At 45.0% G+C, this 21,865-nt stretch overlaps 1 protein-coding gene across 11 annotated transcripts in view; it reads right to left on the bottom strand.

Annotated features, from left to right (window-relative positions):
- Nucleotides 10,560-21,865, bottom strand: part of EIF4G3 (eukaryotic translation initiation factor 4 gamma 3) — a 95,647-nt gene continuing 84,341 nt past the window's right edge. For 9 of the 11 annotated variants that reach the window (XM_021417736.1, XM_021417735.1, XM_021417728.1 and 6 more), the window contains 8 exons: nucleotides 20,953-21,125; nucleotides 18,687-18,812; nucleotides 17,707-17,788; nucleotides 15,792-15,890; nucleotides 14,713-14,859; nucleotides 13,713-13,794; nucleotides 12,096-12,242; nucleotides 11,426-11,607 (listed from right to left, as the gene is read on the bottom strand). In XM_021417736.1, coding sequence (XP_021273411.1) covers nucleotides 11,426-11,607; nucleotides 12,096-12,242; nucleotides 13,713-13,794; nucleotides 14,713-14,859; nucleotides 15,792-15,890; nucleotides 17,707-17,788; nucleotides 18,687-18,812; nucleotides 20,953-21,125 — 1,038 coding nt within the window. Of the gene's footprint in view, nucleotides 11,608-12,095; nucleotides 12,243-13,712; nucleotides 13,795-14,712; nucleotides 14,860-15,791; nucleotides 15,891-17,243; nucleotides 17,482-17,706; nucleotides 17,789-18,686; nucleotides 18,813-20,952; nucleotides 21,126-21,865 lie in introns of those variants that run through there. The other 2 variants (XM_021417727.1, XR_002444513.1) reach the window with 2 other exon arrangements.

The following is a 21,865-nucleotide window of genomic DNA, read 5'->3' as shown; positions in this document are numbered from 1 at the left end:
GCCGCTGGCCAATGAGGAGCCGCGGGCATTTTTCGAACGCGGGGCGCTCTCCCCCTTTCCCTCCCTCCTCCGTGGGTGTGCGCGTGCGCAACGCCTTCCCGCCCGGCGCTGCGCTGAGGTGCTTCCCGCCACGGCCTCCTGAGGGCGCTGAGTGGCCGCGCGCTCCCACTGCGGCCTCACCCTGCAGCCCCTTTTTCCCTCTGGTGTTCCTTCAAGTTGCCGTTTTCCGTTTTTTTGTTTGTTTGTTTGTTTGTTTTCCCCCCGGCTTCTCTGCTTTCCCTTCGCTGGAATTCAGGATGCCTCCGTCCCCCACCTACCCCCGTTCTCTGGGCTGCTGGCACCTCTCACAGACCGCTCTCTGTGCACAGCTGGCAGGCCACGGCATCTTCCCATAACATTACAGTGTGTGGTTCCCGATTCCACAAAGCTGTTCCTCTCGCCCAGGCGGTTCCTCAGCTTTGTTTCCTATACCCATTGGCACTAGCATGATGTGGGGAAGGCACTCAGGCCTTCATTTGGGCACCAACACCCAGCAGCTGTGAAGCCAAGCTATGAGCACTTCTAAGAGGCGCTTAAGCTGTCTGCAGAGCAGTGGGGATGTTTTGTTTTCACACTATGACCATTTCTTCTCTAAGCTTCTTCCACCTTTCTCCCCTTATGTGGCTGCTACACCTGAGAGTGTCTCCTCCCAAAGCTGGCTGCTGTGACTGAGGTCATCTTCTTCACCCCAGCCCTTCTCCCTGGTGTTCGGCTTTCTCCTTTGTCTCCTGCACTGAACAGCCTTAGCCAGATGGTTCCACTTTGCCAAACATTCCTTCATTTCTCATGAGTGCAGAATAACCACAGTGCAGCTGCATAGCAATGTGTTCTTTGGCCTTTCCCCCCAAGCGGTGCCTCTCTGGCAGGAGGGAGGGGATTGGGGGATGGAGGAGAGGGAGCGAGAGGAAACGTGCTGCTTTGCTGCAGACTTTTAAGACATGATAAAGGAAAAGATGAAATCACCCCAGCTGCCCTCCCCTTGCTCACTGCAAGCCTTTGTGCAATACCCCAGCACCTGCACTTCCCGAGCTACACTGAGACACAAGCAGAGGAGAAAGGCTTTTGTTGTCTCCTTCCTTCCCTCTCTCTCTTTTTAATATCTCTAAATCCTCCCCAGAGGGGAGCTGTGGGCCCTGTGCATTCCTTACAGCCACATGCCTGCCTGACCACAGCAGGCTGGGAAGCCTTCTGCAGAAATACCATGCCTGGGCAAGGCAGCTGCATCCCACAGAGGGAGCTGCTCAATCTGCTCTCCTCTCCACCCCACTTTCTGAGTGGGATGATGTCGTTTGTGCCCCTCCCTCCCTGTTCATATGGCATATGACACTGATAAGAGTGAATCTTTGAGAACCAGGGTGACCTTGCATGCAGTGGTGAGGATGCACAGGAGGAAGGGAGCAGTGTAGGACAGGGAAGTTGCCATCAAACTGTGATTGTATACAGCACTATCATCCTCATCAAATACTTTTAATAAGTACTAAGCACTTTCAGTCCCTTTTCCTGCCCTCCCAGGTGCCATGCAATAGTATGAACCCCAGCTGGTTCATGGATTTTTTTTCCTAAAATCATTCAATTTGATTGTAGCCCTAAAGCTTCTACAAATTTGCCTGGAGCTTTGGGTTTTGACTGCACAATTCAGCCTGCAGTTTAAACCAGGTCATTTAGCTATTGCTACTGTTTAGATGAGCATCCATAAAATTTGCATGTTGATGATTTACCATTTCCACCTCGTATCCTTTAGAGACTTTCCAGACCAATGCCACATGTTCTTGTTCTACTGGAAACATGAAACCCGTTGTACTTTTGGTCTCAGTACCTGCATTCCAGGGGTCACAAGCCACTTTGTTTGCTTTCTTACCCTACAGCAACTAATGTTTTCCCCATTTTGCCACAATTTTTACTTAGTAATATGTATAAATTTAATAAACACATCACCCATGTTGTTGGACAGCTACCCGCCTCATACAGAGCAAAACAGAAGATTATCACTACTCATGTCATGGTGTGCACTGTATACAATGAAATCAGCTTCTGCTGCTATGTTCACGATCCTGCTGGCTAAGCGAGCGTAGTGTCTTTGTCACCAAATTCTGTTTTAACATTGGACTGCAGCTTCAATCTTCAGTGTTGATTATATTTAGGCCTTGCCTCTGGTATCCTTACCCCACTTTCGCAAATTTGTTTTCCACTTTTACCTTGACATTTGTTTTGTAAAACTTTTCTAAAATGTCTGGCCTACAGCCAGCCTGGCTCAGGGAGAATGTGAGTGTTTTTCCATTTCATTCCACATCTAACTGCAAGCAGGCTGGGGAACTCCTTCCCATTGCTTCATTCTTTCATCCCTCAAGCTCCACGTTCTTCTATTTCTTTAGCTTCTTGTGCTTTGAGAAACAACTCAGATTCCTCGAGAAGCCTTCATCAAATTGGGTAGCACGTGTCTACTGATTCTTCCCTTTAAACCTGTTTCTCCATGAATGTGTACCTGAGGAAGGTAATTTGGGGTTTCATGTAACACCGAGGCAAGACAAGCTGTAACAGAACCTGCCTGTTGTTGCTGGCAGCCTGACTGCACTATTTCAATGGGAGTCAGGCTGTGCCATTTTAAGTGTATGGCCACAGCTGCTAATTTTGCAGTAAACATTCCACGGAAGCTTATGGAGGGCTTGAGCAGGACCCTTGCTCTTCTGCCTCAAAGTTTCTGTTCAGCAAAGTGTCATGCCTGGCTGCGAAGGGTGAGCCTGGCTGATGTTTTCAGCTTGACACACAGATAACAGGGAATGGTGTTGAGTATAACTATCCCCAAACCATCACAAACTCAAAGCATTTAATTAATGTGGGTCTCACATCGATATGTGAGAGGCCACCCGGGCTGAACGAAGGCCCTCTGCAGGATGCAGAAGTACGAGGTGATGAATGACTTGTCTGCTTTACGAAACGGTGTCACTATTCCCACAGGCTCTGGGACAGCACACACAGCTCCTGACTTTTAGAAGAGACGATGTGATGTTCTTTAACCATAGCGTTCCACTTTGTTGCTGATCCTGGGTGTGTTTGGCTACTTTATCAACTGTACATCTGTAACGACTGCCAGAACAACTTACGATTCTCTTCTAAGTCATATTGTGTTTCCTGTAACTCTGCAAAAATCGCTCAATTTCTGCTTTCAAAAAATGCATATTCTCTGACACTTTGTGGCCCTCCAGACACTACCTTTGGTCACTTTATTCATTTATCAGCATCCTAATAATTTTTTCTCCATACTTTTCCAGCAGACTGATCCACATCCCACTGCCATGCTACACCATCTCCCAGCTGATCTCTGTTGCCGCCCCTCTAAGAGCTACCAATTAGGGATCTGTCATGGTTTTGTGATTTTTTTTGTTGTCAGTATTCCACATCATAACATCGTGTAAAGCACTAGCAGTTAAAGAGTTAATGTCCTGCAGACTGCCTTTTTTGGGTGTTTGGGTTATCTGAGGGGGAGGGGAGGAGCTGCGCTGCCCAGGGGTCCTTTGCGTCTGGAGGGGTTGGTGAAGCTGCCTGGCAGACCCGGAGTCTCTTCCTTCCTACCCGGGGAAGGAGAAGCATGTGGTCCCCTTGCAGCTTACGGAGTGAGAATCTCAGCTTTGTAACTCTCTCTGTTTGATTTATTGGCCTCAATTTTGATATAATATTTAGTAAATTAACGTTCCTCCTCAGATTGGTGCCGCTGTTTTGTTTTAGATCCGTCTATGAGTTCTCTACCTTTCCCGTTTTTCCCTTTGTCTTCCTCAGTGCGTGGGTCCACGAGTCTCCTGCTGCATTAGCCGCCAGACCACTCTGGGCCGGCCCCTAAACCGCCAACTTTTTTTCCCCCTCCTTTCTCTCTTTTCTGGGCCTGTGGGCCTGCTGTCCCCCCGTCACGAACACAGATCCATAGACAGCGCCGTGACAGGATCCCAGCTAGCTTTTCTTTTCAAATGCTTTCCAATTTTCCAACCAGTATACTGTTTATCTGTTCACGTTCAAACTTGCCCATTCGTTTTCATATTAGTTCCTAACAAATGAATAAAAATATCAAAGTTTGCTCTCTTCTGGAGCCATGATGGATTTTTATGTAGGGCAGAAATGTACATGCCACTGGAACTGACAGAAATTTTGACCATAAAGAAAGGACCTTGCAGAAGAACGCTGTGTACTAAGTAGCCTCCACAGGCTGCTGCTCTTCTAGAGATGCCCTAATCTGAAAAAGATCCTTATGACTAATGAGGCAGATACGGTCATCACTGGGAAACCAGTGGCTGGAAGTTGTGATTTTTCCATCACGCTTCTGGCATTACAGCAGTGATTTATTTTACCCCAAGAGGCAAGAGGAAATGATGGCTCCCCTAAGCCAAAGAGAGTTTGAAGTCAACCAGCTTGGCATTTCATACTAGGTCAACACACCTCTCCCAAAGCTGTGTCCCCCCATGGTTAGTATCTGGCAGTCGGAATGCTAGTGTCTTGTTAAATTCCTTTACTCTCAGAACCAAATACCGTTTCAGAATAAAATTGGTTCACAGCAGGCTGCAGTGCAGAGCAGGCAGTGGCTGTTCCTCTCAACCAGGCAGGTAATAACTTACTGTCAGGAACACCTCCCAGCTGGGATGCTTTTCCAGCTACAAAAGCTCATTTTTGGCTGCTATGTGTGCACTGCATGCCCCTGCGATCAGCACGCCCAGCACATTCAGTGGCCTGGCTGGGCTTCGGCCTCCACACTGGTCCTGCAGCCATAACACAGGAACAGCATGCCAGCAAGCCTTGCTGGGAAGACAAAACCCTTGGGTTGAGCAGGAATTTAAAGCATTTTTGGCGATAGCTCTTGCTTGAAGCATACAGTTAGCTCTAGTGCTGGCTCACTTGTCTCTCCATGGAAATCCTGTCAGCTGGCTCTTCTTCGACATTTGACAGCTGCAGTCCAAGCTCCTTTTCAAATGCACTACCTTGTGATGGCGGGGGCAGCCAGAAGAGTCAGATGTGTTCACCTTTCCTTAGAGAATGAGTAAAACACTCAAGTCCTCTGTTCTGCACAGAAGATATGTGAAATTCCCCGTATTTGATGATTACATTGCATGAAGAAAGCATCACGTGTCAGCTGATCCCAAGGCTCAACCAGCCCACTGTTATGTGTGCTTTTGTGCCAGATCACCAGAATTGTTTCTGCCCTGAAGACCCAAAGCAGGGCTGCGTAGCGGGAGAACAATGCCATGGACTTTGACCATTACCATAAATTAACGTGGCAGCAGTGTCACAGCCCTGCAGAGCGCTGAGTGCCTGCTCCCTTCTTAGGCCGCCTCGTTCTGATGCAGTACACAGGTTCCCAGCACAACTCGGTCACATACAAACAAACAGAAGGTGGCCAGGATGGACAGATCAGTCATTTAAGTCTATCTTTAAAGGCAGAAAGCATTTGCATGCAGCATTATTTCAGAATAGCTTATTCTGACACATTGAAATGACCTGTTTTCCTTGACAGTCGAGACCCAAAAGTACCAGCTGAGATGATTTTTTCAGCTCTTCTTGGCAGCGCTGTAGTAAAACACTTCTAACAGTGCTCTCCTCCATGCTTGTTAATGTTCTGTACCCATGAGCTTAGAACTGTGCTTTGTGACAACATCTGCTATTAACCCTCACGGGAGGCTGGAACAAGACAACCAAGCATGCAAAAGGAAGGCTTTACTGTTTTATCCGCTCACACTAATACAAAGATTTCCTAATTTCCTTAAAGCATTGATTACCTTCCCCACGACCCCTTTCTCCCCTCCAGTTTGCAGTCACAGCACAAACATCCCTGCAGCTGGGACAGCAATGGCACAGTTGGACAAATTCCCCTTTGGAAAGCACTGAATGGAGCAGGAGCTGGTTTTATTTCTCTCTCCTTTTCAGTGCAATTTAGCAGCTGGAAATGAGGGAGAGAAACCAGCACCACATGACTAAAACTTTCCATAGAGCATGGTCAGGGCATTCCCTACAGCTGCATTTAAATAAGCAGGAGTTATTTCAGAAAACCACAATTCCATGATTGTTAGGATAGGCAGTATGCAGAGCGCCATGGAAAATACAAGGGTAGAAAACTTCTATTAAAGTTTCCGCAGATATGTGCAAGGGTTTAGTCATGCTGCTGGAAGCTGAGTGGCCTAATCAGTTTCTCACTTGCTGCGGTTGCTTGTCTATCACCATGCTTTTCCTGCCATGGCTCCTTGAGGATTATCTGTCCATGGAGCTGGAGTGATGAGCAGCCATGCAGCCCTTGGGTCCTCAGCCTCAGGCTCCATCCTACGGTCGCTGCAGTGTGCACGTGGCCCCCAGGCCACATCAGAGCGTTGCTCGCGGTTTCTATCAGCGTGTGGCCTCTCACTCAAGCCTCTGGGTTAGCACCTTATTAAAAGAAAGCGGCAGGTGAAGAGCTGGCACTTCTGCTGATGTTGTTTAGCCAGAAGTGCTGCTCAGTTGGCCTAGGGTCAAGTAGCAGCAGAGAGCCAACATCTTCCAGAGAGCAGAAAGGCCAAGCTCTCCCTGCCAGACCAAGCACATCATGTGGGAGCTAGCCTGAATTTTTTACCCCGTGCTTCCTCACGGCATGGCAGCCCTGGCCAGACTCCCACCTCAGGACACCTCGCCACCAGCACATCTACCTGTGGCCAACAGCCGGCTCACCTAAAGGGAGCTGAGCGTCTTGCGGCTGCTCTGCAGTTATCGCCATTTCCCTGGCATGGTCTTTAGGAAAGCTGTAAGGGTACAAGAGGGTTCTCGGGTGCGTGTCTGATTTTGAGCTTGCTGCCTACAAAGCTGAACCCTCTTGCATCTGTGAAACAAATCAAATGCAAGTGACCGGTGCCAGGGGCACAGCTGTTCTAACTTTTCTGCTCTACAGTGAATGCTTCTGACAAACCAGCTTCAGGTCCCTTTATCTGTAAAAAACTCATGTTGGAACTCAACATACAGGAACAATCACAGCCACCCTTTTGGCAACCAGATGCCAACATGTGCAATTGGTTTTAAGGAAGCTCAGCAAGTTAATGAGGTTTTCCAAGAGGCCCTGTTTTGCCTTTCTCAGAAAAAAATGGTCTGTAGGTTGGAAACAAAAGCTTGGGTCACAGGGATGCAGCAAAGACCAGTAAGTTGCTACTAGCTTAAATCTGCCTTGAGCATGCTGGAAACCACCTCTACTGCCAAATCCCTTATCCCAAATCTCTTTCTGTGTGTCTTTAGCTCCTGCACCACGGAGTGCTGGTCCTGGGCAAAAGTCACAGCCACATCCCCCTACACCCGCCCTAAGAGCCTGAGCTGTGGCTGTTCTCATGACAACTCTCACTCGCAGAGGTCCTGTAACATCCCTGTCACAAGATTTTGGGAGCTGCTCCCTCCTTTAGAAATGGAAAGCACCCAGATGTGACCATGAATAGCACTGTGCCACAACCCAGGTGACTCAGGAGCACTTTGGGCTCCTTGGCTCCAGTGCACTGCTGAAACGCAGCCAGATTGGGCAGTTCTATAGGGAGAAAGCAAAAGGCAGAGCTGTACAGAGGTCGGCTTCTTGAGAAAACAAGGCTAAAAACTGAAACGTGTTAACACAAGAAGACAGTGCAAGGTCTGTTATCTATGTAATCCCTGACCTCATTTCTAGAAATGTCTGATGCAGTTCTGGAAACACTTTCCTAGAAAGAAACCAGCCTTAGGCATGAACCTGGCCTGGATATTTTGTTTGACTGCTTCAGGTTCAGGGACATTTTCAGCAAGAAAGACAGAGACCTAAGTGATGCATCTGCTCTTCCTCGCCTGCGCCTTTGATAGTGCACACAGCACAAGAAGGGCTCCCAGCAGTGGAAATGGCTTTTAATGCAGCTCTTTCCTGCTGAGCTGCATTAACTCCCTGCCATGTTCATGAGCCTGCCCAGACGATGTGTTTAAATGCTTCATAGGACCAAGACTGAAAGGGAAAAGAAGACAAACCACAAACATTTAGTATTATTAGGGGATATCTGCTGTCCTCCCAGCTTAGGCTTTGCTGTATCAATAGGTAACAATAACAATATGTGTGTATGTGGAACGAGGCTTCTGCAAATCAATCACATAAGAAGGGAACTACTTATGATTAATTACCCTCTTTTCTGTTTCATGCATCTCTTACAGTTTTTTGTCTTTTAATACCCTACAGGGGGGATGTGTTGCAAAGATCTTCATGGACCACTGGCTACATCCTGAAATCTGTGCAGATTTAGAAGGTGACTGAAAAGCAGCCAGAGCCTGCAGGTAAACAAGCAGCGTGTGGCAAACAGAGCAACGTGGGCAGAGGAAGCAATTTTGGTCCAAGGTTGGTATCAGATGTGCTCCTTGTGGTGACATTTGTGGAAAGCTGAGCCACAAGGCAACATATCCACTGCTGGAGGCCTAAGTCTAGTGCATAAACTTCTCACAGCCCTCCACGTACAGCTTTATTCCTCTAGCTGAAGAAGATGTGAAAATTCCTGCGTTGCAAACGCACCTTTTCAGAGCCTTTGGGTAATTCTGAAAACATTCTTAAAACCTCCGAAAAGTTCCTTCCTGCTGCAAGACACTAACAGGGCAAGTTCCCACTCCCTAGGCACATTTAAAATTAATGGCTCAAACACGGGGGGAGAGACTCTTCTCCTCTACCTATGTGCTCACTGTTCCCCTTCCTTCCAGCCAGTGGTTTTCCAATTCCTTCAGTCTGAAAATTCAAGCTCTCCAATGTCCCTGTCCTGGCACACTCTGATTCACGTGGCTGTTCAAAAGCTCTAGCAATTTCTACCTTTTTGATTCAAGGCAATCTATGCATAAATCACAGTCCTTGCATAGTGGCATGTGGTGGCTCAGGTGGCATAGGACACACACATTCCCAGCAGGGTCTGAACACTGCCCATCCTCCAAGAGAAAATTCATAAGGTGTGAGTGCTGCACAACTTAGCAAATGTTTAGCCTAATTTATACACAAACTCATATCTTCTTAACTGAACTATTTCACCACTACAAACCGTCACATATCCACTCTTGTTCTGGCTCAAAAATTAATTTTTGCAAGAAGAGCACACACAACCCACACAGCTTTACAAACCCGTGCCCAAGCAAACCATCATGGAATGATGAGTCCGAGGCTGGAGGACAGGGAGGGGAGCAGCCATGGATGAGGAATTGCTGGGTGTCATACAAGCAGATACATACATATGCACATATTAAGGGTGATTTTTTTTTTTTTTTTAACAAAACATCAGAGAAAAGTGTTTTATTGTTACTAAAAACAAAACAAACAAAAAAAAAAACAAACAATGCTCTAGTGTTTTAGGCCATGGATTCTCTAGCTCAGACACATGGCATGGAACACACATTAACAGGGAAAGTGTCTCACGGACATCTTCCCTCCAGCCACAACCAGGCACTCTCCTCCCTTCCCCTTGGTGATCAAGTAACATCCTTATGCAAGTACAGCAATTTTTTACATGTAAAAGTAAGAACAGGAAAGTATTTAATGTACTTTTTGCCTTTTTTTTTTTCTTTTTCCTTTTCTTTTTCCTTTTTTTTTTTTTTTAAAGATTAAAAAGAAGTGATTTAGCAGCTGGAAAAAAAAAAAGACAGCATCATGTGAGCAGCTAGCACTGCACAGACCACCAGCAAATGCTCCACAGGTTACTCGTGGTCCACGGACCACAGTTCACAAACTACATTTTAGGGCTTCACAAACTTGATGATGGTAAGACGCTTCTTCACAGTGAGAGCCAGCAGGTCATCTTTGGTTGTTGATGAGAGACACCCAGGAGACTTAACATAGCAGCAGCTCAGTTAGTGCTCAGCGAGCAGGCTTCAGGCACCTCACGGGGCAGGCAGGGCCAGGAAGAACACCGTGCTGCTCGCCGCGCTGTTCCACCTCTTGACTCTCGTAGGCCATGTTCCTCTTCACCCTTCTGGGTTTTTGGGTTTCTAACGAATGCCAGGGCAGCCAGCAGGTGTGGAGGAGAGTGCTGGAAGCTGGGCAGCACCAGATGCACAAGCCACGGGGAAGGGCTATTGGTTTTCTGCTCCAACAGCTGCAACCCCCAGAGTCGCCGTGTTGCAGGTCCCCAGGACAATACCACTGTTCTGATTTGCACAAGACACCGCGCTTACACAGCTGGAGAAACAGGCACGGCCCTGCGGCCGCCTCCAGCCTTGCAGCAACATGCTGTGAGCAAACAGACCTAGCGCTGCAGCAGCCAGCTGCCGTTGGCCATTAAGTTCTCTCTGCAGAAGAAGTCTCCCACACAGCAACCCCCCACCTTTTTTTGTTGTTGTAAAAACAATTGCTCTCACCCCTCTTTTTTTGGTAGACACACATACATATGCACACTATATGTACACAATTTGGAACTGAGGATCTATACAATGAAAAGGAAGCCAGCACCGCTGAGATGGTGCACACATTCAGCAGCTGTCAAAGGAGAAGTCGTTTTACTTTCTTTTAAACTTGCAATGTTTGCCTTTATTTTGTTCTTTATATTTTGAAAGTGAAAAGAAATAGTAACGAGTCAATTTCTTTTTTTCTTTTTTTTTTTTTTTTTAAATATTTGTTCTATGTATTTACAAGCCTTAAAGTTGCTCTAAAGGTTCTGAAAGTATCACTAGTACTTTTTTTTTCCCCAGGGTAGCACTGTTTTGAATGAGTTATTTTTGGAGCACTCTGGTCCACAGCCGTTTTCTCAAATTCACTTCCTTCCGATCCAAGGTTATGTACTATGTTCTTTTACGTTTCTGAAGCAAGCTGAGAGGCAGGCAGAAAAATCTGATGACAATTAAAAAAAAATTGATCTCTTCCTCATCTAGCTTACCCCAACCCCCTTGAAAAGTTTTGTCTATTTATCATGCTTTGAAACAAAACTGAGGTGCATATGAAGGGGAGGGAAATTTATTTCTCTGCTTTTGTTCTATTATACAATTTGTTTACAGAAACTGCAAATTTAAAAATTACACTGGCATTTGCAGTCCTTAAAATAATAAATTAAAAGCTTTAAACTTTTTTTTTTTTGCTAAACAGGTCTGTTTCACTTTGTGTTTTTATGAGTCCTTGTTTAAAAAGAAAAGAAAAAAAAAAGATTAAAACAGAAAATATTTTCTATAAATAATACATGTATTTTGGTTTAGTGCTCCCGCCCTCAGGTTTGAAGTTTACTGTTTTTTCAAGTACCTTTGTTTCCTCCATGATCACCTTTGTGTTTATCTATTTTTACCTCTCCCACTCGTGCATGTGTGGGGGAAGGGGGGGTCTGCGCGAGAATTGGCCTTGCTGCACTGTGATTGGCGAAGACGTGAAACTTTTTAAAAAAATACTTAAATTGTTTTCTTTGTGTTTTTTTTTTTTTTTCCTGTATTTTAAGTTTTAATTATCCTCCGACTCCTCTTCGGCCTCCCGTAGCCATGTGAAAAATGCTGTGACAGATTTCAGCGCTACTCCTTTCCCGTTCTGCTCCGCTGGGTCCTTGCTGCTTTCCCACTTGTAGAAGGCATCCTCTGATATTACCTCCTCATCATACAGGCAATCGAAAAACATCCGCAACAAATCTGCAATAATGGAATCAGGGGAGAGAACATCTGTTAGTACAGTGCAGTTTAAGCCAGCAGACAAAGACACGGTTATGGATAAGGGGATTAATGTGGCCTTTAATGCAAGAGACACAGACAAGTAAAAGGAAGATCTGCCCCTGAGTTATTGCTTCCTGGCCCGTCAGACAGATAACCTTCTACTGTTCTTTTTGTCCTCTTTGCATTACAGAGATTTTTTCTTCCTTCTGCACAGCTGCTTATAGGAGCAAGCAAGAGAAGAGCCCACCTCTGGCCAAGCATTTGGGGCACTGCACTTCTCTAAAAAGCTGGAATCTGGACAGGCAGAAATCACTGCACACTGCATCATCTGCCACGTACAAAGGTAAAATTTTGTTTTTGTTGTCAGGAAAAGCACTTCTTTCCAGACCCTACTGCCAGACTTTAGCAGAAGCAACTCTCCCTTAGGCTGTCAGGGTTTAAATCCCCAGTACGCAGACAACACTTACTAGGAGGCTGATCAAGTTTTACTATTGATGCTTGTAGTGCATAAAGTGCTTGTAGTTCCTTCTCTGTGTCTGAGTCTAGGTACTTGAGTAAGATCGGCACTCTCTGTTTGATAACAGCAGTGTCCACACGGAAGCTAGAAGAGTCCGCTGAAGGGAAGAGAAGAAAATAGGGTCAACTGTGGTAGATGGAAGCGGGGCTAAATCTCTTATCTTCTTTATTCAAACACAAATCACAGATATTGGTTAGCACAGAGAGACAAGAGGATGAGAAACAACAGGAGGTCTTTCTGATCAACGGCTTTTTCTGGAAGTCTTGATTTTTAGAGTTCCCCAAAGGCAGCTGGTATCTGTAGTGATCCTGGCCCTAACCAGCCTGCTTCAACTTAACTTAGCAGCACAACTCATTCTGTTTCCACAGACAGATCGATGTCCGAAGAATGTACAATGGCTAGAGCTAAAATTTCAGCTATACAGAAGGTTTTTAGGTAACTTCCTTTTTTTTTTTTTTCCTAAAAATACTAAAGCATAGACAGAATCATCAGCTGCACATGACATGGGAGATCAGGAATATGTAAAAATACATGTTAGAAGTCCATCAGCAACACAGATAGATTAGCAGCTTTATAAGTAGATCAGACAGCACAATTAAGTGATTATTTGAAAACAAAAAAAAACCCTCTATTAGAAGGAAGGCCAAAAAGTAGAACAGAGGGTGTTTCTGAGACACCCCCAGCAAAGATCCACCAGGTAACTCTCCAACACTTGTCATAAAATCCTGCATCATTTCCCCATTAACGCTAGGTGGCATTAGAAAGGTTCTGTTCTCTGAGAAGAAAGGCGCTGGGCTGTGCCTTTCCCCTCATAGCCTTGCAGTGACGAGATGAAGTTCAGCCCGTTCTCTCTCCTGAGCCATGACTCTTACAGCTAGGAGCAGAAGCCAGTGCTCTACAAGCACAGTTTTTTGCCTTACCAGATACCAAGCATAAAATTAAAGAAAACAACGTGAACTGACCAGTCTGCAGAGCACCCCTGCAAGGCTGAGCCTCACGTGTCTGACTTAGGAATCCACCTCCTCCATTTCAAACCGTACACTGCAACTGCTGTACCTTCAAATAATCCATATAAACTGTCTTTCTGAAAACGCAACATGATTTGGACATAAAACTATTAGCCAGATAGCAATACAAGCTGGCTTCTGTTCTGCAACCCACATTCCCAACTCACACGTGGCAATATGCGATGGTAGAGCGCCCACGCAAGCTTGCTGACAAAGGAGTGGAAATGCTAATTACCTTAATAACGTCTAGAGCATTTCCACCTTCACTAGAAAAATCAATGAACAATCTTGCACTACTCAGAGTCACCTGAAATGTCTGCTCATGCAAGGTCACTGGGCCATGCCAGGGCCCCAAGCACACACAACCAGGGAAGCACCTGGCCACTGCAGGGGAACAGACGCCCTGCTCTTGAGCACTAGAATTCAATAGGATTCAAAAATCTTGCACGATAAAAAGCAGTTTCAGAGAGGAGAAAAAAGTGATATAAACTTGAAAAGTAAGTATATACTAACTCTTTGCAAGGTTGGTTGGTATGGTGTTTATATTGCAAGTTACTCACCTATAATAGCTGCTTTACAAACTGCTGTCATTAAAGCTCTAAGGAATGTAGGTGAACTCATCTGGCTTTCATCTAGATTAGCCTGAAATCAAGAGTAGATGGACCAGTTAAAAACATGCTGGTGCGTAAGAGGAACCGTTTCCAAATTCCACTGCTGAATTTGGCAGGAAGTTGAAGTTCAACAAAAACTGCTGCAGTAGGAATCCAATTCACCTCTGTGCAAAAATTCAACTTTCCCATTCACTTCTTGGAAACACCTCAGGTATACCAACATGCAACAAAAGTTCTCCTGCGATGAACAACCATTTCATACTCTCACAACTCAAAAAAAAGTAAAACAACAGCACTTGTCTTTTATAGTACCATATACATCTGCTATGAGCTTTTAAAACAAATTTTACAGAACGCTCCACGGACAGAGACTTGTTTTCTTTGTAGAAGAAACTCACAGAATTGCTATATAACTTGTCCAAGACTACAAAGAGAGCCCGTGGGTGTCCTTAGATTTTCAGTGCTTCTTTCGTTCTGCTCTCTAATTCTCTAACAGCCACAGAAAATACCATTTCTCACACATTCCTCCAGCAACAGAAATAACGGGAATGAAGCTGACCAAGACTTAGCTGTAAGCAGAGAGCTAACTGAATTGGCCTGAGTATCATTTCAGGCATGAGATTCAAAACTGGCCTTAAATAACACAGCCAGAGACAGAGGACAGTGCCTGGTCTAGTCAAAAAGATACAGGTGAGAGCTGTAAATGCCTCTGATAGTTTCCCACCTCAGCGGAACAAATTTAGCAACAAGGAAGGGGCTCTGTGCAAGCTACTAGATCTTACAAGCTGTCTCCTGGCAGTTTTCCTCCCAGATACCTCGGGCCTAGCACTGTATAAACGGAAGAGGACTGGATCTCTCTGAAGCTGCAGAGATGCTCCTTTAGATGAGAAAATATTTACAAAAGCAGATAATGAACTGTGTGCCCTGAGGGTGAAAACAGTCTTTGTACCTCTACCCAGTCAAAGATTTGTTCATCATTCGCCTTGTCCTCAACAATGAGTTTTTCTAGCTGCTTGTTCAGCTCTTCTGCAGAGAGTTCTTTCTCTGAAAGTGCTTCTGAAGAACTGGAACAGTCGGACTCTGTGAACTCCAACTTCTGCAACATCAGAAGTGACAATGAGAATTAGTTAAATAAACTTTTCTACACTAAGTTATGCCAAATTGAGGCAGCAAGCTACACTTCATTGTTTTCTGCATCTTTCAAATACAAAGCTAACACTGCAATGATTTATATACTTTCTTCTGTTCCAAATACTATAAAGCACTTTACAAAAGTGGGAATTTCATTATCCAGCAGAAACAACCAGGCATCCCAGAACTACTCCACCCCTGCACAATACGAGTGTGCACAAAATAAAGTGTATGCTGCTCAACTGTAACTACAGGGAGCTGGAATGCAATTACCAGAGTCAGCATTTGCTAAAAAAAACCAGCAGCTAATGCCTCAGTTCTTGCAAAACATGACAGAGGATCTGCAGTGCCCCCATCAATCGCCAGGCTCTGGTAATCCATTTCATTTCCTGCAGTGCAGCACTGCTAAAATAGGGTGGTGGATCACTTGGGGCTCCCAAGGAGGACCTCCAGGTCCTTCGTTAAGAGCACAACAACCAGCTGCAAGGTGCCCTCTGTCAGCCTTGGCTCCTCTTTGTTGTGAAACCCTCTGGGATCATAATGCAAGGTGGGACCAGTGAATAAATGCTATCATTTGTTCTGACCCTTCTGCACACACAGTCTGTCTTGCTTGCTGCATAACTCACTCCTGAGTTCATTCCCCTCTTTTGGAGAAATACATCTACTAGCTGAAGACAGCAGGTGGGAGATGCATGCCTGGGATCACAGAGGAGAAGCTAGTCCTGCTGGCATTTCAGAAAGAGGCGCTGAAATCATATAACCTTATTTCAGTGATGGAGACACTTCATCCCATAGCAACTATACCTAAGAATGGGATGGAAGTGGATTAACAAATGGGATACAGGGCCACAAGTCAGTGCAACAAAGTCAGTAAGCAGAGGCTTGTTCAACACTCACTTGTTCCACGAGAAAGGTATGTACATCCTCCCCTTCAGGTAAGTAGTCCTTCCAACTGAGGCCAGTCTCCCTCCATAAGGCTCCCACTTTCTTATGGCTCTAAAATACAAACAGTTTGCTCATTGGCAAGACTTGAGAGACAATCACGGGAGCTTACACAAGCTGGAGTGGTGCAGCTGTGTCAGGAGAAATAAAGAACCATTCAGCTACAAATAAGATGCCTAGCAATAACGTGAAAATGTCTGGAAATCCCGTGCAAGAGAAATCATATACACAATCCTGCCACAGGTATATGTAACTTGTAAAGTGGTCAGATGCCATGGCGATGGGTAATAAACAAGGCATAACATGACACACGGGGTTTGCAACAGCTTCAGCCAGAGATTACCTATGAGAAAGGACATGCCTGAGTAAGGCACAGTTTCCCATGGCCACGACAGAGCTGGCAGACAGTGGAGTGTGATTCCTCTGACTCTGCCAGGAACTTCCTCTGTGACTCATTCCACCCTGCCCTGACATGAAGGCACTGGCAGATTAGCTACTTCTAGAAAACTATTACTTACATGGCTCTTTTCGGTTCACAGATCAAACCTTCAATTTGTGTACATAGTACCCAGCTGTTCAATTTTAAGAATTTGTTGCAAACTTTGAGGAAAAACTCCTCTACAGCACACACCATACAGCCTACGATGTGCTGACCTGTCGGTATCCTGCCTAGCATGGCATGGGTATAATTCTCACAAGAATACAATCTGGTCTTTTCACTCAAAGGCCTTGCAAAATCATTGACCTCACAGCACCTGCACATGGGAGATCACTGCATAGCCCGACTTAAACACTGATAAAAGCAGCTTGATTTTCCATTTACAAAGCAGATTCCAATCTAAAATTTACAATACAGACTATTAAATGCTAATTGTGCGTAGTTCCTGCTACAATTCATCAGGATCTGAATTAGATGACTGCTATTGCCTTGAAACACCTGACTTGAAATACCCAAGTCCAAGTATTGGCCTGGATGGGAGAATTTTAAAGCTATGACAGAAGGAGAAACCCAAGCTTGTCCTTCAGCCCCCAGAGCAGAGCAACTCTCACAGAACACAGGAAAAAAAAAAAAACAAGAAACTAATTGAATGAAAATCCCCATGGCTGTCCAAATAAGCATAAGACAAAAACAAATCAATAAAATGTCACTATTTGTACTGCTAGCCTGAAATGCTCTAGGAACAATCACCCTTATTTGAGTGCATGCTTGAAAACAATCAAAAAGGCAAGTGAAGGATTTTACAGCGTTTAAAATAGACACTATTCAAAGTGTGGTATTTAGCTGGATTAAAAAAAAAAGACAAAAATGGAGACAGAGTTAAAGGGAAACCACCAAACTGTTTGGACACACAACTGTGAAATGTGTAAGAGAGCTCTAGAAGTCACAGGGTGAAAAGGTGTCACTACCCCCTAGTGATGGGTGAGTCTTAAGAGTTGGCAGGTTTAGTTTGGATAAGCACCCAGAAGTCTGAGAGGCCATCTGGAGCTTATCCGAACTCTCAGAACCTCTCCGGTCTGCAAGAACAGCTCTCTCGCAAGATTTCCAGCACTTGCTGCTTCTGGTCAGCCCAGAAATATCTTGAGAATGTCCCTCTTGCAGTATTTCAGCACTCTAGCTTCTGGAAGAAGCCAGGTGCAAAGGTACCTGCAAAAGGGAAAAGTGATGAGAAAAAGAAAGTTAACTCAACTTTTTGGAATCTCACAAGGCTTGGTTTGAAGCTGGGGATGAAGAAGCAGGTTTCCTAGGTTATCTGGACTGGCTGGCCCATCCCTAAGTATCTCCAAGTGGGAAATGTGAGCAGGTAGGTTTCATGCCTAGACACATACTTGCTGCCTCCAGCTCATAGGAACGCTACTCCTGGATACTTACCATTTGTTTGCATAGAAGGTGCAAGATTTCAGCAAGCAAGACCCCGGCTCTTCCCACAGGAAGTAAAGGTTTGCTAAATTCTCTAGAATAAAAGAAAAACAGGTATATTTGCTAACATACGTTTTTTTTCTGAAGACAGTTAAATACTCATATAAGAGTGTTCCAAGTCTGGAATGCAAGGCAAGGGGTAGTGATCAAACGGAGGCAGGAAAACAACTCTAGCTTCTGCCAGGGGTAAAGGATTTCATCTAGCTAGCACAGCTGATACAACAGACTCTGGTGATGCAAGTGTGCTTGCCACAACAGGGCTAATTACAAATACTTTCTTCATTTTTTTTGTTTGAGGTCAAATCCACTCAATTTTTGTGAGGTGCTGCATTTGGGTAGCAGGACCCCTAGAGCTTCTGGGGAAAAAACAGTCATGATTTTCTCAATATACTACTTACTTAAGAAGGGAACCACGCAGCTGACTTCTAGATAATCCCCAAACGTACAATGAAGCGTACAGAACACAGGAACTCTGGTCCCGGGAGCAGTTTCCGATCCTGCCAGCCAGGTTTGTGCCTGTGTTTAAGGCACTGCCCAGACAGTTGCTACTGCACTCCGAGGCATAAAGACACCTGCGCAACACCTCACTCTCTCCTAATCTAATTCTTAGAGCACCAGTGTGCTTTTGAATGGCACTGACTGTACGACATCAGGTTAACTACTACTTCAACTGGAGTAAACCAGACTGAAATATAGTTATGGATAAAACTTTCACCCCTGAACCATGACAGAAGAGCAGCAAGCTCCCTTCTCACCCCAGCTTTTGGTGCACAATCTAAGTCCCAAACAACACGCAGCAACTACCACGAGAAGGCATGCCTTTAACGTGGTCTGTCTTTTATCTACTTATAGGAACCACGCTGTGGAAATATGGCACAGCCAGGCAGACAGCTGGAGCTCGGTCGACACTGAAAAAGAGCAGCACTGCTTACTGTATAAGTTCTCTCATAGAGATTCCTCCTTCTTTTAACATGGGGGTCATCAGCTCAGCTAGGTACAACCATATATGGGGTATATCTATGGCCATGTCGTCTGCCATCTCCAAGGTATCTGAAAACCTTAAAAAAAAAAAAAGAAGAAAAGAAAAACTTCAAGCATTAAATACAACTCAAACTGAGACTTCTCCTGCAAAGTAAACGTGCGCTTTCAAAAATCCTTTGTTAAAAACAAAACCAAACCACAAAGATAACAAAGAATACTACTGGCATCTTATGCTTGCAAATGCTTCGAATCCGCCAGGAGCTGCATTCTTTAGGCAGTAACAAGGAGAGTATTTGGAAAACACATCGCCTTCGGTAAAACCAGCAGCTAGAGATGATGCATCCAGGAAAGCTTCACAGACAGTAGTTCTTATATCCCAGGAACATGCTGTTTGCTAACTAGTAAAACTTTACAGACAAAAGTGCTTTTTACCTTTACAAGATCAAATAAATGGTGCCTTATTAAAAAAATCCAGGCATTTACAGAAGGAAAAGCAGCTGGCTTCTTCCCCCAGGAGCTATGCGCTTAAAACATCTGAAGAATGGACACCCAGATGGAAAATGTAGCAGGCTGGGTTACAAAACTGTTCCCCAGTTCTGGATACAGTTTCCAGAACAGCTCAAAACTCTTCTTTCTGGTAAAAGCCTGGTAAGTGGCTTCACTTTCCAAGCCTGATAGAAGATGATCATTCTTCTGGTTCTCTTGCCAGTTCTGATCATGGTTCACTTCTCCCTTAAAAGCTTGAAGATTCTGAGGTCCAACTTCTAAGCAGGAGCTGTCTCATTTGCTTTGCTCCTTATTGTCCTCTGCCACTAATTCAACTCTGTTTTTTTCAAGCACTTGGGCCAGCAACTGGTTTCCTGTTGTATCTCTCCAGACCCGTGCTGTGACCACCACTCATCCCATAACCCCTAATTACACAGTAATTGTCATGCATCAGTAAGTGTAGTGGTTTTCAGTGTTCTTCTCATGTGCCCACTGGAAACCACAAAGGGCACTTGCTCTTTCATCATCCTCAGGAGCTGTTTTGCTTTGTTTATGCTGTATTCAAACCGCACATCCCACTCTTTCAACATGATCCCAGGTTACTTGGCATCACAACCGCTTCTCTGCACCCTAGGAAGCACAGGAATGGCTCTAATCACAATCCATTACGGAAATGTATCACTTCAGACAAGATGTTTCAGCCATCAGTGCTTGCATGGACACAGACAAGTGTACTCCCTGTGCATTTATTTTTTTACTGCTACTCCATACAGTTTGAACTTAGGCTGCCTAACCTTTTCCTATGAGCCATTTGATTTGATTTCATCACGACAAAATTCACTGCCAGACATGGGTGCAGGGAGATCACTGCTGGACCTGCCAGCAGCACCATGATGAGATGTGATTCAAACCAAAGCAGCAAGACAGGGCTAAATACATAGAAACTCAGCATCTTGAAGTGTTATTTCATCTACCCGTTCTCCAGCTGCTTGTCATTATCCACTTTAATCACCCTGTTCTACACCTTAACAAGGACTACCTGGTAGCTGGGAAGCTCCAAGAACACTGATCCTTTTGCAACTGGACAACATTCAAATCCAAGCTGGGAACACCAGATCCAGAGGCAGTTACCATCTGGGAGCTGTAACGAGCCAGTGGCCGAAACAGAGTGATCTGAGGAAAGTCTATCCCTGCTGATACCACGTCTGGCCTGTATGCTCCTTCTCAGACCCCTGAGGACAAACCTACACCTTAGAGCTGAGTTAGCACTGTATGGACGAAGCTTGTTCTACCAGCAGGACAGTGGCTCCCGCTGGTGCATGCACAGTGCTGTGGATTGCAGAGCTCCCAGGCACCAGTGTCACGCCAAGATTTTTATCTTCCTCCTCCCCTTTTAATCACATTCAATGGCTTGCCGAAAGGCAAACACTGACAAATACATCGCAAAGCAGAAATCTGAATGCACATATTTAAATGTACACCTACATTTAAGAAATAAACACATGCATACAAAAATATTTACATTTGTTAAAGCATTTGAAATAATTAAAAATACACTAAAATATCTGTATTACTTCTAAGTACACCCAGGTGGAAATGCTTCTTCCAAAAGGATGCGTGGCCATGGTAGCATGCCAACGCAAGGTGAGGAATCGTTCCTCTCCAGCATAAATAGTGCTCATCTGCACTGAACACAAGAAAAGCATCGGTTTCTACGTGCAGAATACAAACCCCTTGAAGAAATCCTGCTTGCTCAGCTTTCCTGACTGCACCAACTGATGTAATAACTGGCCCATGTGATCCCTGGTGATCTGACTCCTCTCCAGCGTTGACTCCACTCCCACTCGCACGAAAACAGACAGCAGGCTCTGGGCGCTCAGCTCCTCCACACACTGCATTGCTTCCTGTTTCGAACGACACCGCAGGGTCATCAGGCTGAACTGCAAGCATCAGAAGATCCCAAAACGAAACAAAAAGCAGTGCGAGAGGATGTCTGCTGCTAGTTCAGGGTGCGCTGCTTAGCAGCTGGCACGTGGCATGGGGCCTGTTCTGATGGCAGCTCAGGAGATCACTGCCTTTCAGTTTTACTTTGGAAATGAACACTTAGCAAAGCCCTAAGGCACAGGTGCCAAACCAGGCTGTGGAACCTCATCACAAATCACCACTGAAATGGCAATCAGGAATCAAAAAAAGATCAAAATTACACTGCAAGCATCAGAATTTTTAAAATACACACTCATGCTCCAGGGCACTGCTTGGCAGCAAAGTGTAGGGACAGAAATTTCTTCTGGATGTCACCAAAATTCCTATTATTCCATAACATAACAAGCCAAGTCCAAAAGAGGACATCAGGTTCGCTTCACTACTCTCTGGGCTGGTGGAACAGAAATGCCTACGTCACAACACCACGCCATACAAAGAAGCAGAAAACGTGGGTAGCGTTAGGAGGAAAAGTTCCTCTGTATAAAGCTTCTATTTTCTGGCATGTACATTTTGCAACCTATGCAGATAAAACACTCTTAAATATAGGCTGCCATAGCTCTGTTCCTTAGCCAAGTGCTACATTAGCACATGAGCTGGCCTATTAATGTGAGACAAAGCTGCATTTGTCAGAAACTTTGTCACATACCACATTTGAAAAGTG

Source organism: Numida meleagris, chromosome 20, assembly GCF_002078875.1.
Source record: "Numida meleagris isolate 19003 breed g44 Domestic line chromosome 20, NumMel1.0, whole genome shotgun sequence".
Taxonomy (NCBI): Eukaryota; Metazoa; Chordata; class Aves; order Galliformes; family Numididae; genus Numida; species Numida meleagris.
Note: the sequence above shows the minus strand (reverse complement) of the source record. Positions and strands in the feature narration are given on the sequence as shown.